Consider the following 18,762-nt stretch of genomic DNA (forward strand, 5'->3'; position numbering starts at 1 on the left):
AATGATTTCATCAGAGCCCTCTAGGTTTTGAGTTAGAAAAACAATATATATTATTCTTTATTAGCCTTACTCCTCCTTTCAAGATTTTTTTCCTGGTCCATTACCTCTGTTACCTAGATTCTATGATACTGAAACAATGGATGGTTGAAATGGTTTATGATATCCATTATGATGAGACATTTTCCCACCTTATGATTCCCAGCTGGTTCAAGACAGAAACTATCCCAACACTTCTGGCAATTTCATATACTCCCTTCTAGATTTCTTTTCTTTTTAGAATGGTATGACTGACACATGGTAAAGAGATGAGTGTGCCATGACTGCAGTAAGGGCTCTATCCTGAGCAGCAGCCAGCTACTTTGACATTCTTAGTAAGTTCCAATTAAATTATCAGCACTCAGCTGCTCTCAGGGGTCTCCCTATCTGTTAAGGGTCTGATACATTCAATTGCCTGAAGGGATGATTTGCCTGACAAGTGATTTGCTCCTATTCATTCTATGAAAAAGCAAATCCTTTTGGTTGTTTGCTTCCACATATTCCTTGATACCTCATGCTTCCAGTCCTGTTCCTTAGTCTCCTTTACACAAACCAGTCACATATTCAGCTGTACCCCAGCCTTGCCCGTTACCTACCACATTAGACCCACCTGTCCTCTGTGGACTTCCAGATACTTCAGCCCAGCTCCCATCGACAGATTTTTCTGACCTGATGGTCGGCTTCTGACTGTAGCCTCTCTCCACACTTCTACCTGCCTCAAGGTACACACAGGGTGGTGTTTTCTGTTCAGACCTAAGTTCTTTTCCTTTCCATACCCAACTTCTTTGCTTCCTCTACTCCTTTTGGTTAGCAATTTCATACACCTAAACACAATGATTCCAAGTTCCTGCCTGTGCAGAAACGCCAAATTCAGAGCTCATTGAGGTATATGTGTGTGGAGTGATTCTCTCCACCAAACATTTTCATTACTTTTCCAATTACTAGAATGTTTTCATGAACAAATAACTGAACATCATTTTGTTGGAAAAATCAGATATGGTTAGACTAATACAGGCAATGCATTGAGGACAACTAAACAACTCTTTCAAGGTTTCTATTTAGCAAGTTTACTCACTGAGTCAGAATTAAAATCACTGGTTATCATCCTTTAATCAAAGAACGCAGGTTTTAAAGGCTGCAAGTCAGTGCCCTGACAAGTATTGCAAATTTCCAGCAGTGAGGAATGAGTTACTCAAGTGTCAAAAAAAAGTCATTCTTCTTAAAAAGCTAATAATGCAGTTCAATTAATTGCTGTTCCAAATAGAAGATCTGGCTCTCCACAATCTTGTATATTTTAGTATCATCAGCCACCAGAGTAATTAATTATTATCTGGTGGGAGAGCTAAAACATATGCAGATGCTCAGAGACAGTTGTAATTAGTACCTCATTTTATAGGTGTATCCTTTTTTGGTCATTTATTTAATAAGTTCTGTGTTACCACTGAGTAGTCTTGTCCAATTTGCTTGGCTTTTATACTATAGCTACATTTTGGTCTTCACGTCTGGTTGTGATCAAGAGCTTTGGGTCCTGAAGTTGCTCCTCCCAAAACCACCGTAGCTAAAGACTATCATTTTATCAACCCTACTCATCTATTTGGAAGTCTTGCAAACCATGTGAGGTACCTGCTGAAAGGCAATTTACATTTTAGTTCATTTGCTCTAAAGCCAAGACAATGCCTAATAAAGTCACCAACCACAATTTCATATGAAGGTAAAATTACTCTTCTTCAGCAATTGAGATGTGCCTCATTATTTTAATGCAGTCTGGATGTTAACACCAGCTTTATGAGAAAAGAAACATGAGAAAAGAGTGGACATGGAGGTGCAGTAGGCATACAATCTGCATAAAACCTCAAGAGTCATTCTCTGAAAATTATTTTCTGGGTAAAGATCCAACACTACAGCATCCGACTTTTTAACATCTCTGTAGTTGAATGTATGAATTCAAGGCAAGATAGACACATGAAGTAACTCAGAGTTATTAAGTATCTTGGTAATTCACATGACATTCCTATGAAGAAACAGTCTGAGGCACTCATGGATCCTTCAGCTGTGCATATCACTATGTGATTCTGATTAGAAGTTGACAATGAAAAATAAATAATAGAAACTAAAAATGATCAGCATGACCATGAACAGATCTCAGAACGTCTTTGATGTTAGTGAATCCAGTTTCAAACATGTACAAGTATTGTTCATTTCAAAAATAAACATTTTGAGAAGATAAACCTTTGATCAGCAGACTGCCACTCATAAGACTTAATAAAGATGAGTAAAAGCTATTTTTCACCTTACTTTCTTAAGCATTAGGTATTCTTTCTTAAGTGAAGTAAATAGTACCTTACTTCCCTTAAGTAACATGACCACATATCTTGAAGTGTGTTCCCTTTTAAAAATAAGGAAAATCATATCAACAACCTCTGAAAAGTGGGACTTGAGAAGTACACACAAAGCTTCTTTCCAATTTGCACTTGCCAGGCTATTTGATACTCTGCTGTAACAAAGGAGTCAAATGGCTTTATCTTCTCAGAATCTTCCACGTAAAACCGTGCAGTGAAGCATGTGTTTAATTTGGAGTGAGCTGTTCCTACTTCATGCTATGATGAGCCACTTGCCAATTGAGTTCAGTCTCCTGCCTCCTGCTTGCAAAAGGAATTTAATTGGCTGTTACAGCAATCTGTACTCTGCTAAGGTTGCTGAGAAAATAAAAAGGCAACAAAGCCATCTAGCTCAAGACCTCATATGGCTTATTTCTTCCACAGTCCTCCATTTGTGCTGGTCCATCAGCATCCCAGTGAGTAGTTTCCAGTTTTTACCCAGGGCCATCCAAAAGTTCACAATTCTTTACTTCTCGAACTACCTTTCAAGTCTCCAGCATGTGGTCCAATAGGTTGGATATGCTTTCATGTGAGGCTACCTCCCCCTGAGGAATTCAAAGCTTAATTCTGCCTGAGACAAGGGTGGCCTACAATAAAGACCTTGCTTCCACTTCACAAGCCACCTGTTATCTTCTTCACCAACCTGCCAACTCCTCTCCTGTTTCCCAGTCCTGCTGCTCGCCAGCCCACTGCGCCATCTGCACAGCAGGAATTCAGAGATAAACTTACCAAGTGTTAGAAGTCTCAGCTTTGTCTCAGAGCCGGTGCTGCTTTGTGAGCTGAATAATTATTCTGGAATAAAAGTAACTTTCATTTAGGAATAATGTCTGCATGGAAAACTACTCCAGAGTCAGGGCTAACAAATTAATTTATTCCTTCTAGCTTTCTTAGTCTTCTTCCTATTTTATTATTAGTCTGCCCTTGTACAGGACCTGAGATCTATTTGTGACTACCTTAAATATTCTTACTAGGACAGGATCTATATGGATCTAATAATCACAGTAATCTACAAAAAGAAAGGAAAATTACTCAAAGTATAATTTAAAAATTTCCAGCCATTTTGGAAAGTGACATTTAAATTATTTCTAAAATTGCAAAGACGCTGAAATGCAGGAATATTATTTACTCAAAAGACTGTTTCAACTTCTGTCCCAAAGGTAATTAGAAACAAAACAAACAGACAAAAAACCCAAACCAAACAAAAAAAAATGACAAACCACAGATCACTGCAGCCCAGAAACAGGACTGAGTGTCACATGAAAAACTGGAAGAGATGACTAGGTTGCAATCAGAAATAAAAATTCCACTCACCTAGTATAGTTACTGGTACCATGTTACAGAAATCCAAGACCTTAGTATTGGTCCCAGTGTTCCATAATGCAGGACACTGCTTGAATACATAAAGTATAGAACCATTACTATCTCAGATAATTGCCCTCAAGATCAAGAGACAACAGAGGAACACAGACAAATAAACTAATACCAGGACACAATTAAGTGAATTCAACTGACATGACATGAAGTTGTCACAGTACATCAGGGGCTTAAGGCTGTTACTCTAGAGCAGCCAGTGCAGTAAAAGTTAGTCTTAAGAATGAGTATAAAGTGCATTAAAGAGGTTGTTTTGGACTATCAACAAACAGTATCTCCCAAGCTTAAAGGTAGCACAGGAAAAGGCACCTGCAGTTCTGTGCCAGAACACTGAAACCGGCATCATTCATCAATGGGGAAAAGAGAAGTGATCATTCTATTGTGAATCAGAGATGAGAGAGTGGGAAAAGATGTTTCATATTTTGTTCAATTCAGACTATTATGGTATTTTATCTAAACGTGAATTTGAACCATGGAGCCACTTTGCATGATAAACAGTAGAACTCTTTATCAGCCTTGAATCATGATGCTGAATTGGGTAATTCAGAGTTAGCTTTGAAAGAGCTTTCTATTTAAATAATGATCTCCCGTTTTAGGTCAAGTGCAAAACCCTACTAAAGTGCAAATCACAAGCAAACAAAGCAACAAAACTATCTCAGCTCTTAAAACACCACAGCTACGTTCTATCTCATCCTAAAGAAAATAATTCAGTAATTCAAAATAATGGCATTCTGGCAATCTAACACCTTGTCTATAACCTAGTCTTCCTCATAGGTCTGGTGGGGACAGATCTTACTAAGCGTATTTTAAAGTTTAATGATTCATATGATTCATTCTCACTTTCTTGTTTCTGTTAATTTTACAGACAATACATGGAAAGTCCTTCTGAAACAACAATGCCCCTTGTGTGTAGATGTAAGCAAAGCTACAGGCACTTTCCAAGCACACTCCCTGTTTCATCCAGATTCACAAGTTACAGTGATCTCTGTTGCCTTTACTCATTAAAGAAAATGCAGTCAGGCATGGAAATACTCTGCAAGGTGATCTTCTTTCACACAAAACATGTAGTAACAAAGATGCCTTTGTACATGACATATTTAATGATCAGGTGCCTCCCTAGGCAAGAGGAAACCTGTTTTATCTAGACACCCCAACACTCTTCTACTTTCCTAAGCTGAAAATTTTGCTACATTCAGCATTACTTCTTATTGTGAACATTATTCTTGATTTAAATCTGGACAAGATCGCTGAGTCTATCCCATCCCGCCTGATTTCTATTTTTTCCCTATTTTTTCCATAATATTTTTAAAATGTGAGTGTAGTCCATGGACTTTTCACTCTTCCTCGGGAAGGTTTCCTTGGAAAGATTTGCACATCATTGGCTAGCAGGAGTTATTTCATCTGTCATTTCATACATCTACAGGATTCTTCAGTTAACAGCTTATTTGCAGCTTAAATGACCTTAACATAAATTCCTAAGACATTTCAAATGTCAGAATATACATAAGGCTTAGACTTTGCTCTTAGTCACCATCAGCTTAAGCTTGTAACAGAGACTAAATATGGCACCTCTGGGCATGCCATTAATATTGAGAATGGTCCTAGGAATACACTAGTACAATGAATCATCTCTAGATACTCTTTTCCAAAGAATATAGAGAATGATTATCTAACTGTATCTATCTGAAGATCACACATTCAAAAATAACTATCGTTATAAGATGGTTTTTAGGTATAACATCTCCTCTCATTGAAGAGGTGTTAGAATTTCAAGTGCCACTATCCAGAACCCAGTCCAACTCAATAGAAGCTATCAAACATTCTCTCTTTTTTTTATGTTGTGCTTTATTTACAGGTAGATGTTTCTTTAAAGGAACAAAATGAAAATTTTTAAAAACATTATTTTCTTGCAAGCCTTTCAGTCTTCACAAGTGTTTTTGAACAGGCTAAAATATGTCTACACTTATTTTATTAAATAGTTGAATTTATGCAGAAAAATTGAGTCATATTTGTCCAAAGAAATGAAAATCTGAATCATGCCAGTTTTTCCCATTACATAAAAAACAATATGAGCTGCCTTACTGAAGTCGTTCAATGGTCCTTCCTGTCCAGGACTCTTTCTCCAAAAAGAGCACTAAGCCCTTCTGAGAAAATTTTAATTGCAAACTGCTAGAGAAATCCCCAATCAACAGAGCTCCTTCTCTTATCTAGTTTTGTTGGTCTTTGGTCACAAACTTTACTGTCACTAGCACATTTTAGTGTTACAAATAATCATGACTAGCTATTTTTGACAGTTTTACATTTTTGTATAAATGATTTCTTTTTTTTTTTTAAGAAGAAACTTTATTTTTGAAGAAACTTTATAAATTCTTTCTGCATTTGCCTTATTATATTTTCTCTTATTCTACTGGTCATTTAATAGCACATAAGAGCTCAGCCTTCTACCCAAAACTCAACAAAAATTCTGCCAAGTATTCACTAATGCTAAAAGATGAAAATCATTAGAGAAAGGTGACCATGTAAAAGAATCTGTGACAAAATGCCTGACTCAGGCCATGCTCATCTACTTGCTTATTGTAAGGTGCCTTCTACAGCCTCAGACAGTCCAGGATTTTCTTTCAATGACAGCTGGATTCAACATTCTTTCTAATGTAACGTAATTCCTATAGGGAACTGATGGGAATCTTATGGCTGCTACCAGGAGAGGTGAGTTCCCTAACTGCTAAGAACTTAGAACTTAATTACTTCCTAGACTACATTTAAAAAACAAAACAAAACAAAAAAACACAGGAAATTCTGCTCTGTATTTTATGGAGAAGACATACTACAGATAAATGGTGTTGAGCCTCTACATTCAAGAAAGAACAGGATCTAAAGATGTATCATTCCTTCGCAGTTTTTATTTTTTTGGTTAAGTACATTTCTGTTTAGCGGAACGGATCTTACAACTTCTGACTCTGTCTGTGAATATGTAAATTGGGGAATCCACTGAAAAGTTTAGTTATTTGAGTCACTTCTCAAAACCTTGATCATTTAGGACGTACTGCAAAATGTTGTCTATAGCCTGTATTTGCAATAATCCCTCCTGTTTAGTTAGAAATTAAATTTTAAAATTGTCTGAGACACATGGGTATGAAAGATAAAGGAGCTGTATATTGATGACAAACAAATATCTTAATGGAGAGACATTCAGAGTTCACAACACATTGGGCTCTCTGTTCCAAATGTGTTCCCACACAATTTACTCTACACAACACCACGTACCTTGAAGAACTTAATACTGGAGGAGGCTCAGAGGTGACCTCAGCACTGTCTAGAACTAACTGAAGGGAAGTTCTAGCCAGGTGGGGGTTGGTCTCTTCTCCCAGGCACTCAGCAATAGGACAAGGGGGCACAGGCTTAAGCTCTGACAGGGGAAATTGAAGTTGGAGATCAGAAAAAAATTCTTTCCAGAGAGAGTAATCAGGCATTGGAATGGGCTCCCCAAAGAGGTGGTGGATTCACCATCCCTAGAGATTTTTAAATGCAGATTGGACGTGGCACCGAGTGCCATGATCTGGTAAATGGACTAGAGTTGGACCAAGGGTTGGGTTTGATGATCTCAAAGGTCTTCTCCAACCCAATCGATTCTATGATTCTATGATTCTATATCAGCAATATAAAAAATAGATCGGTGAGTTTACATCCCTTTGCAATTCAGGGACCAGTGAGTCAGAATCAAGTTTAAGAAATAAACAATTTTTTTTATACCTTTCCAAGTTTTCTGACACTTACTGAACTTTATCAGGGCCCAAATTACCTTCCCTTCCAAATTCCTGTCCAGTTTCATTTTTCTGTCAGACTTTTTACCTAGTCCCTTCCCATAAAAAATATTTCTGTGAGGTCAGCCAGCTGTGCTTTTAACCTTTTTAAAGGCAAATGCAGTTGCAGGAATCCTGTGAAAGATACCTCTATGTTATCTGATAAATCACTGAGAAAAGCCAGGGTTTAAACAAAGCTTCTCACAAAACCACTCTTTACCAGTTACCATTTAACTCCAGAAATGAATTCACGGATGGAAAAGGAAGAAGTTGGTGAACATTCACAGTTAGCTAATGCCTTTTTTCCATAGGTTGTTAGTTGTAATCTATAGTATTTACAAGCAATTATTAGCTAGAATAGAGAACCAGCAGTTCATAGTTTATGATTGTTTGCTAACTCTGTGTTAGATAATTAATTCAAAACTTTTTAACTTTATGTATAAAGTCAGTCTATGGGTGCTTTAAAACAATGAACAGGAAAAATAGTAGCCAGGATCTAGAAATATGCAGCACTCATAGAATGAGGTTGAAGTTTGCATCCACTTTGATGTCTTTTACACTGCCAGGAGAGCTTAAGTGAGATTGTGTTTCATCTGAGCATCAGAATAGGAGAATGTACTCCCTGTCTACACTGCAACTCTCATTATATTTATTTTAAATAAAGTTGCATTATAAGAAATAAGTATTTTCTGAATGTCTCCAGTGGCTGAGGTTGTAACAGAATTAGGATATTTTTTGTGCAATTGTTTATAAATGTATGTGAATGATCTCTGAGTATTTATGTGTGTGTATGTACAATAAGAGATTACATAAATAAATAAGAATTGAAAGTACAAATGCAGCACAGCAACAAAGTATTTAAATATTCCTGAATGAACAGAATTTTCCAGAATGAACAAAATAGTCCAGAATGAACACAATGTTACAATGTCTTTGTAGTTCTCAGGCAACAGAAGATAAAGAAGCATTCAATATTTCATTGAAAACTCATATAGTTTGAAGATATAATATCATTATAATACATCCCTTTCTTATGAACTGTAGTCACTTTAAATTTCATCTGATTAACTTTTTTCTGGACACACAATTTGTTTGAGGTGAACTTCAGGAGTATAGAAAAATTTATTTGTTTGTCTAACAGAATTTTGAGCAACCTAAAACCTTAACTCCCATATGGATCAACACAACAAAGATGGGTTTTCCTAAAATACCCATTGCTTAGACTGCGTTTTGACTGTTAAATAAGTCTGAGTTTTTTATCTGCAGTTTTTAGTCTATTTTGTGAATGCATCAATTTTACTTGCCTTTTTTGACATGTAGAATGCAAATTTTCCAAGGCAGGAACTACCTGTATCCACGTGTAGGTACAGCAGCTACCTATGGAAAAATGACTGTTTCTATTCCCAAACTCTCATCTCCAAGCTCCACTCTGTCAATGCCAATCCAGCTTTCACCCTCTCCTAGCTGCTTTGGACTGCTGCAATTTTACTCTAGCTTACCTATGTAACTAGATGTAACTAACACATCATGACAGTGCTCGTTTTCATTTCCCCTTACTTGGGCTACTTCAGGGCTTGGTAAGAGTTTTCAAATGCAGGAATTCTGTTTTTTGTAATCTAAACAGTATAGCAATTCTCAGCCCATTTCTTTTATTTGTACTGATTCCAACCTTCCACTTCACTTTTATTGATTTACATGTTGCTGCAGACAAAGCATTTGTAACACTGAAGTTTGTTTTCCTTATACCAACCTTTTTTTCTCAGAAAAGGGAAGTCTGTCACTCTTCCTAATAGTGGAGTTAGTGCTGGTAGAAAACTTCCAGTGCTGAGCAGCCACATAAGATGTAATGATTCATGGCATAGAAACAGCTATTGAATCAGCACTAATTGGACTTTTGGTGTCAGGTTCAACAGCACGAACAAAACCAATGTCAGTTAACCAACAAAGGTGGAACTGGTAACTGCCAGACACAGGATATTTTCTGCAATTCATTTGTTGTATATCACAGCCACGTTTTAAAAACATGGTTATTGAAAATGAAGATTCTTCATTTTTTTTCATGGAAGTATTTTATAAAGTATTTCATATTGTTATGAAAGTATTTCATTAAAGTATTATATAAACACCCTTCTATGTTCTAAACAAAGACACATATTTAGTAAATAGTTTAGTATCTTTGGAAAAACATCAATTTGTTTGCTAGAAATGTACCAGACAGACTCTGACTAGGGAAGAATGAGGAAGGCTTCATAAAGTGCACCCACAAAGGTTTGCTTTTCAGGGTTGATATTACAAGTAATTAGCCTGAAATTTAATAAACAACATTTCTGACTTAACAAGGAAACAGAACAACCTTTTTTTTTGGTTAGGGAAGATAGCAGCATTGTTGCATATTTTATGTAAAGCGATTTTGCCAGTTCATGTTGCAAACCTCTACATGCATAAAATATTTGAAATAAAAATGCTCTTTGTTAATTGGACTTTCTATTACTGTGCTTTCTGATTAGCACAAACTTTGATGAGAGTTCCTGGGAAAAAGCTGGTATACACTGTGACAGAGCAGGCCCATACTAGAGATAAAATAGATTTATTCTCAATCAAAATTTTGTGGATTTTCCAAGCATATTTCAAATCATAAACAATCCAGACAGCATTTTTCATTTTTATCGAAAAGGAAAAAAAAGCAGATCTGTTGAAATTATATGTCCTTAAACTCCTAGACTTTAATTTTACTTTGGAAAGAAACTGTTTGGAAGAATCAAGAATGCATGTGTTAACCTGGCTGTCCAGCCCAGAGGACAGGTTTGTTTACATGCAACACATTTCAAGGGCACTTAGAAAACCACAGTAATTCAAGAAATACATCTGAAATTTGGTCTCATTTCCTGCTTGTATTAAGAAGGAAATGAAGTGTTTATGTCATGATGGTCTCATCAGCTTTATTTTTATGCATTACAAATCTTGAAATCTCTTCCAAATGCCTGTAATATCAGTCTCATTCACCCAGTTCAGCTGCTGGGTTAGCACACCCACACCTCACCAGGGAAGAGAATGGAGTCTTCAACCCAAATGGCAGAAATCTAGTTATAAATAGGCTTCCCATTTGGGAGCTTTATTTTTTTTTCTCTTGTGACAGATTTTATTTCACTGGTTAAACACGGCTGAGGGAGATCTACAAAGTTGTTCTGCTTAAAGAGAAATGTGAGCAAAACCACTGACCCTTTGTCTTTTTTCATACTGTGAGAGTTCAGTGATGACGTGGTCTATCAAACTAAGCAGTAGCTCTGTCTTGGAAAAGTATTACCATGTACATAAAAGTTTATTTGTGATCTGTGGTACACAATGTATGAAAGACAAAATGTGAAATGGTATATGAGTGAAACAGGATCAAATGTTCTAATATGTATATTCTTGAGATTTTGGAACAAAAGGAAACTTTTTTTTTAAATAAAATAAATCCTTTAAAAATTGATGCTTTTCAAATGTTTTTTTTAAAAAGAGAAAAGCTTAATAAATTCAACAGTCCATAGTTTGAAGCAGTCTTGAAAGAACAGAAACATAAACTGAAAAATATATTAATATAGCATTTTCCATTGCAGTGTACAACTAGTGTTTGAAAATAATGAAAATGGTATGCCACAAAAAGGCTCACCTTCACCAAAGCAATACTGGATTTACAAACAAAATAGAGGTTAAGGTAGCACACACCTGAATACCTTGAGGGTCCCTCTCTGTCCCTGCACTGGCACAGGGACACTGATAGATGACCCTGAAATTTCCAGTTCACAAAAGACACTGTGTCTTCATCGACACTCCTTGACATCTCTCCTGCTCCATCTTGCAGGTCTCTACATCTGATGTCATAGTTAATCTTCTCCCTTCAACTCCTTGTATAGCTGATCCCCTCCCAGCTGATCCAGCTCATTTCCAGCCTCCCAGCAATACCCTTTTTCATGGCCTTTCTTTATTTCAGTCATATAAACCTTTTCATTAAAGAACTCACTTTCTGCCCACAGGGCACTTCCATAGGCCTTTTTTATTGTAGTGAAAATGCAAACAACAGGGAAAAGAATCTTGTACACACATGAGTGAATTATGCTCCCTCAGTAAAAGCCCTTTGAACTGCAGTTTCTCTCTCTTCTTCCCCAGCTCTTATCAACATGGGTTATTTTTCAAATGTGCTTTCACAGCATCTCTCCATTGAAGTGAATGGTACTGCTTTTGGACCTTGGTATTTGTGCAGTAATTACTATTGTTCAGCCCTGTGTTTAATAGGCAAGTGAGAGGACTACTAAAAATATAGCAGCCCTCATAAAGATTGCCTACAAATCCCCTCAGAATTACATACAAAGCTGTAGTTCCAAACAAACCCCGATCTACTCAATGAAGCTTCTTTGTTCAACTGTCATGCAAAAATACAAGATGAAGAAGAAATAATATTGTGTCAGAAGAAACAGAGGAAAGAATAAAGACTGCAGTTCAAACAACTGTGGTCTTGGTTGGGAGAGTGAAAGTCTGTTTTATCACTCTTGAAACTGTCCTCTTTTTTTTCTATTGCTTCAAAATCAAGATAACTCTAATTTGCTCTAAACAGCTTCTGATTTTATCAACAAAGCATCAAAGGGCCTGAGCAATATGTACTGTGAATATCTTTTATAAAGGTCAAATTGTTTTCCTGTCTTAGAAAGTGAAATCTCTTCACCTTTTTTTTTTATGTTATGATTCAAGCTGTATTTAAAAATGCACCATTTATTTGTAGTGTTACAAATCTTTCTTCTCCTTTCCTTCCGGAAAATCATATTTCCAGCTAATACTGTCCTTTAAGAAATGAAACAGTTCACATGTTTTCCATGAAAAAGTCCCATCACTTCTATATCTTCATGCTGCTAAATAAATATGGTGGGTTTTTTTCTGATAGATATACGACCATGCTCTGTGATAAACCAAGCAAGAAAAATAAACAGTTCCAGAGTTTCCTGTGGTAGAAAGGAATTTAGCCATCATAAAATTTTAGCCCCACAAATTGTGTTGAATTTTTTTAAATTATACGTGTGATAATGTTAATTACCAATAGCCCAACCATTTTACAAGAATATAATTGAAAAATATTATGCTAGAATCTAAAAAGGATAACATCTCTTCATCTGACACTATTTTTTTTCTGATAGAATAGCCATTTCTCTTAGAAAAAGAAAAAAGTGATAGATAAATGTGCCTGAAGCAGACAGGAGTACTTTGATTGTTTCTTAAAAAAAATATTGAGGATTCAAATGGAATCCCAGCCTTGATGTTTTCTGTTCTATCCAGATGTGACTGATTACAGATCACAATGTTGACAGAAGAGGGAATTAGAGCTAGACTTGTTCTCCTTCTGATGCTCAGCAACGGCCATTGTCCCTTTATGGAGGAAAAGGGGCTGCAGATGTTTTCACACTGAGTGAACTCAACAGAGAGAGTGATACTGCAACCCCTGTATTTAGCAGCAAGCCCAGGTAACACTAAGTCCTCCAGCTTTTGGCTGAAGATCAGATTTTCAGCTCTGAAGATCAGATTTTCAAAACAGCTCATCTGTCCTAGATAAAGCAGTACCATGCAGCACTTGCCCTTTGAGTTTCTGGACTCTATTGCACCTAGTCTTTAATTCAGAAAACAGATTTCTTATTAAAATTATCTGTTAAGCCAGGGCAGGAAAACTGTCTTTCATTGTAAAAGGTAATTTTCATCAAGGCATTCAGAAGTTCTATCTTTTCACATAGGACCTATCTGTAGAAACTACAGGTCTGGCACAGGTTTATAGATATGTGGCTTCTGGGATTTCCTTTTCTTTCCAGTACCAAATCTGTCACAACCTAACAAATATATACACAAACACTGACTTGGAAAAACTCAATCAGGCCTTGTTGGCCAGGATGAGCCTTACTGAACCTTATTGAGTCCGGCCAACCATAACAGATGAGTGGTCTTGCAAGGGTTTCCAGCATAGCATTATTTTTCCAAAGAAAAAATCAGATGCTTTATTTGACACACTTCATTCAACACTGAGATATCTTCAACCATGATTTTACATGGGTATTGTTACCAGCTCTTTCCATCAAAAGTGGTCAGCAATTTTCCTTTACAATGCTGTTTTCAGCTACTTAAAGAAACTGTTTAAAGCTGAAGTTGAAGTTTTCTTTGCTGAGCTCATGGATCTTTAAACAAATAGGCAAACCAACCAAAGAAATAAAAAAATCAAACAGACTACTAGACAAAAATTGAATTTCAACTCCCTGTATTCTGCTAGAAAATCATTATTCTGTATGACAGAAATAGAGGTGGGAAAGAGAATAAAAAAGCTGAACTAAGTTCAAACCAGTGTCTGATTGTGAGTCATCTCTGTTCATGAATAAGGATGAACCCAGTCAATGCAAGGTTTCTGGCATTACTTCCTTATCATCAAATATGTTTGATTTCTCACATATTTGTCATCAGTTCCTTTGCCTTGGATTGTTTTTGGCTGATAGAGATAAGTAAGCCCCTTGATTTAAGTCGCATGTTGAACTATCTCGTTCACTGCAAGAGAAATATTCCGTGTTCTATCACCTTTGTATGAGGAATAACTTATAGTAAAAAATAAAGAAAAAAAACCCCGGCCTCTAAGCTTTGTTCAAATGATTTTGCTGAGAGCAGGAGAAATGAAAAATGGACTCCAGATCTGCAAAGACCTAAGGGTTTTGCAGGCCACAGTGAACTACCAGAAGTAAAGAATCAGGGCTTCTCCATAGTTTACACTACCTTTAGTTCATCTGGTTCCTCTGCATCCTGTTACTCACAGGAACTTTGTTCAAAAAAAGTGGGTAGAATACAGCAAAAGAAGCACTTTACTCTTTTCCCCCCAGTCTCTCCTCAGCCTCAAGAGGATCATGTAAATACTGTAAGAAACTATGTTAATGAACTCACACAAAATTAGAGAGCTATTCTTCTTGGTATGAATGTTTTCAAAAAAGGCAGGCTTCTAATTATTTGGTATGAACAAATAAAGATACCATAGCCATTCTGCACTATCAATAATTGTCTGTATCAACTTTGCTGTATCTGTAAGCAGTAGATCTTAGGAATTATATTTATTTTTACATATGCCTAGTGATAAACCCACAAATATTGCTATCCACACAAAATAATTGGTATTTGTTCATAGTTTTAAAGCTTTTGCCTTCTATTTTTAATTGAATGGATTATTTAGCATTTTTATCAAACCTCTACTACAAGAGGAATGACAATGTTCATCATTTAATATGCAGTTTAGAATCAAAGGAATACAACCAGAGATCTGTACAAACATTTAAAAAATTTGTCAGTTTTTCTTCTCAGAAGATAAGGAAAAAGCTTTGGTTCTCTTACTTTGCAAGACAGATGGACTAATGTCATTCCCTAAAAACATTGTAGAATTAATGCTGACATTTTTAATCTAATAATTTACCTTTTTTTTAAGTGAAGACTTAGGTATTCAGCTAGTTTGACAGTTGCTTGAATATGTTTTGAGGAATGCTGGCACTAATCACTGAATAAATTATTAGCAAACCTATTTTTGCTGCACACTCCTAGCCATTTTCACCACTACTTGTCAGTTCCTCACTCTTAATGATAAAATCCACTAAGCCTAAGAAAAGAACCCCTTTTACCTCAAAAAAAGGGATAACCTGCCACTTGTGTTCTTTTAGTATATTAAAAATAATATTTTTACATGTGCATGGACTTAGAATCTTTAAAAGCATTAAAGAACAGATTTGAAAAACAGTTTTTCTTTGAAATTAACATTTTTGCAGCTACCGTGAGGATATAATTATAAGCTTTTTTATAAAGATGTGTAACAAACATCATCTCACAGATCAACTGATGCTCAGCTTCAACTTCCTCTACCTACAGTACAGATGTACAAGTAGTACCAATAAAAGAATCAGTCATTTTGACCCAAATAGGGGACTAGCACATACTAAAAACAACTATGCCCTTTGAAAATGACAGATCCAATGTTTTGCAAGATTCTCTCACATCTTTTTGGTTCCTCTGAACAGCATCACAGCTCCCTGTAACCCCACAGAGGTTTGTCCTCTCATCGCACACTGTGATGTGCCAGTGTGAGTGGTGGGAGCAGGACATCCAGCCTTGCTGCCCAGCAGATCTGGACCAGAGAGGAAGGCAAAATAATCCTGTGCTGAATAGACTGTAACAGATTGCTTCCCCCTGTAAGGAAGGAGAGACCAAAGCACAAACCGTAATTGAGAGCTGATCTGCTCTGGGGGTGGACAACCATAGGCTGCTGCTGAGGCAAGTTGTCATGCTGAAATTTAGTCCTAAAGAACAAACACAGGTTTTCAGAGCCTTTCTTTGCCTTTTTAAACAATATTTACAAAAACACATTGTGGATATAGTCTAAACATTCCCGTTCATTGAGACACCAGTATCCTACTGATAGTAGCTTAAATCGGTTCTTTTTTGTCTGCTTGCATGAAAATCTAGGCTTTGAAATGTTTAAAAGACCTAAACAGAAGGCACTGCAAGAAAGAATGGATGTTAACTCATTCTCAATACCTGACGGATTCAGAAGCCATTGGCTATTCACAGCCTTACATTTCCTTACACTAAGATTAGAGAGTGCAGAAAAAAGGGAAGATCAAAGCAGACAGATCACTTTGCTCTTAGCAATGGCCTATCCAGGGACTTTTAAGTGCAGTAGATTAAGAAAATGTTTAGTGGCTATCATGATTCAGAGCCCAGTAAAGTCTAGGAAAGCCCCAAGAAGCATTTATGACAAACACATTTTTATTATTGTTTCTGTTTATCAAGAAAAACTCGAGTCAGATAAGTGTCTTATTTTCACAAGAGTCAGATATTGTTATCTATTTCTCAGTGCCCTTTGACTGAAACAGATGGAACTGAGTAAGTTCCTTAGGTCTCAAAAGCATTAAGTCTCCAATTTTGCATGAGGAGCTTTTACTGAAAATCTCTTTTCAGTCACAGTATTTTTAGTCCATTTCCGTGGAAGGAGAGGAGTTCAGGATCTTGGCTGTCCCTTATACTACAGCAGCTTAGCCCAGTGAAAAGCTAATACAAGCTAAATTCAGGATTCAAGCAGTAAATGCTGGCAAGGGAAGACTCAGCCGAGAGTTACAAGATCCATCCTGAAGAATGGAGATGTCAAACAAAGAAGGTTGTGGCAGGATTAGTCTGGCTGTTTGGCAGCAGGAACAAACTGGGATGGGAGGCAGAACAGAGGGATGCATATCCAAGAGCCAGGATCAAGAATCAAGGGTGGAGCAGAGACAAACAGGTGGTAGATCTCAGGATCACAGACCAGAACTGCAGCAAAGTCCCTGAGGGGAAACCAACTGATGGGAAAACCATCAGCTAAGCTTTCAACTCAGTCCCTAAATCCCTGGGGAACAGACTGTGGCCAGGCAATTTGACTGCTGTTTGGACTGCCCAAGCATCCAAGTAAGGTTTAGGAGGGGGTTTTGGTGCATGCTGGAATTGCTCAAGACAGGAGGGGCCACAGTGGTGCTGTCAGTCAGATGAGATCTTGGTATGTGCTCATATATACAAAGAAAATGTGTCATAGCTCACAGAAAAACACACACCTTGCATTTTGTATTTGAAAGATTTAAGATAAAGGTTTCAAGTAAGCTAGCAAAGCCTAGTCAGTGGAGGGGATTAGGAGACAAATATGGAGTGTTGCCCTGAGAGAGATGGATTTACAAAAAAAGTCTCAATTTTTAAAAAATTATATAAATTTGCCTAGCATCAAAGTTGTAAACCTTTTGAAGTTTTGCAGAACATTAGAAAGAATACACTCAACATGAGGAATTATATAAAGATATCCCTCCCACCAAAACCTCAAGATAACTTCTCTTTTCTAATACTCACTATAGGTTAATCATATTCTATCTATCCTCTGTACCAGAACAGAATTTACTTCTCTTTACCTTTGTGTGTGATCTGAAACCCAGGAATACCACATGGTCTAGAAGAAGAGCAGAGTAAGTCCAAGGATCTGCTTTATAAAAATAAAAACAAAGAAAAATATCAAATAAAAATACATTTTTAAGCACTTACAAGTCAAAATTAATCATTTGAATAAACACTAGATTTTGGGATAGGGACTTTTCAATGTGAAAGTATTTAATTTCTAAATTACTTGGTCTTCATGTGCTTAAAGTCATTACAATTTAAAAACTGCTTTGTGATAATAGAAAATAAATTGATGGCTTCATGCTAGTTATTCACAAACTGACTTCAAGCATTCTGACTGTAATTAGCTGCCACTCATGTTGCTGTCGTGGGTGTGGAAGTCAAAGAACGTAAGCAAACAAATATTTTCTATGGTAGCACTGCAAGACATCATTTTGTCCATATTGGTAAAGAGCACTGGGCAAGTGGCATTGTGTACAGATTATGCTGTGGCTGTTATGTGAATCATGGGTGTCAGTGAGACAAGGAGAATTACTTTTGTGAAGCTTCTTTCTCTTTTGGATCAGTGGGAGTAGGCTGGTCTGGTTTTTGCTTCCTCATAGCCATGCAAATCTGTCTCCTCATCTGTTCACTTGCTGTTCTGTGGAGTAATTCTGTCACTTCCAGATGTTTCATTTATTTTGCCATTAAAATAATGGGATGTGTAGCTGTCGCATGAAGCAATTTTCTGGAAAAAAAAAGTATATTCTGTTAGAAAAACCAATTACTGAGAACTGCTCACTGTTCATGAGTACCAGTCCCATATTTGCTGAATTTCAACTCAGTCATGGAGACTGTGCTTTTGGGCTCCATTAAATATATACATACATTATAATAACATAAACAAGTTTATCTAACATCTTTTAACCTAGCTGCTTAACTATGGTTAATTTTGCATAATGCTGGACACACAGCACATTCTCATCCCACAGGGAATGAGTTTGTCCCCATGGCCAGTTTCTAGAATTGCTGTGAAGTAACTGAAAGCCACAGGAGACTCCATGGGATAGGAATACCTTAGTTTCAGCTCTGGCTTGGAAATAAGACTACTGAGAAGTGCAATAGTCAACAGTACCATAAAGTGCTTTTAAATCCGGAGCAATTTATTTTCCCCCACACATGCTGTGCAAACATGGTCACCAGGATCCAGATATTATAAAAAGATAACAGGAAACTCAAGGAAAGGAAAT

General features: G+C 36.7%; 1 protein-coding gene across 1 annotated transcript in view; it reads right to left on the reverse strand.

Moving 5' to 3' along the window:
• Nucleotides 1-18,133, reverse strand: part of IQCM (IQ motif containing M) — a 63,718-nt gene extending 45,585 nt beyond the window's left edge. The window contains exons 1-2 of the mRNA XM_071555971.1: nucleotides 18,069-18,133; nucleotides 17,548-17,618 (exon numbers count right to left, since the gene is read on the reverse strand). Of these exons, the coding sequence (XP_071412072.1) occupies nucleotides 17,548-17,618; nucleotides 18,069-18,133 (136 nt within the window). The remainder of the gene's footprint in view (nucleotides 1-17,547; nucleotides 17,619-18,068) is intronic.
• Nucleotides 18,134-18,762: the final 629 nt, after the last annotated feature.

The sequence above is a fragment of the Pithys albifrons genome, chromosome 5, assembly GCF_047495875.1.
Source record: "Pithys albifrons albifrons isolate INPA30051 chromosome 5, PitAlb_v1, whole genome shotgun sequence".
NCBI lineage: Eukaryota > Metazoa > Chordata > Aves > Passeriformes > Thamnophilidae > Pithys > Pithys albifrons.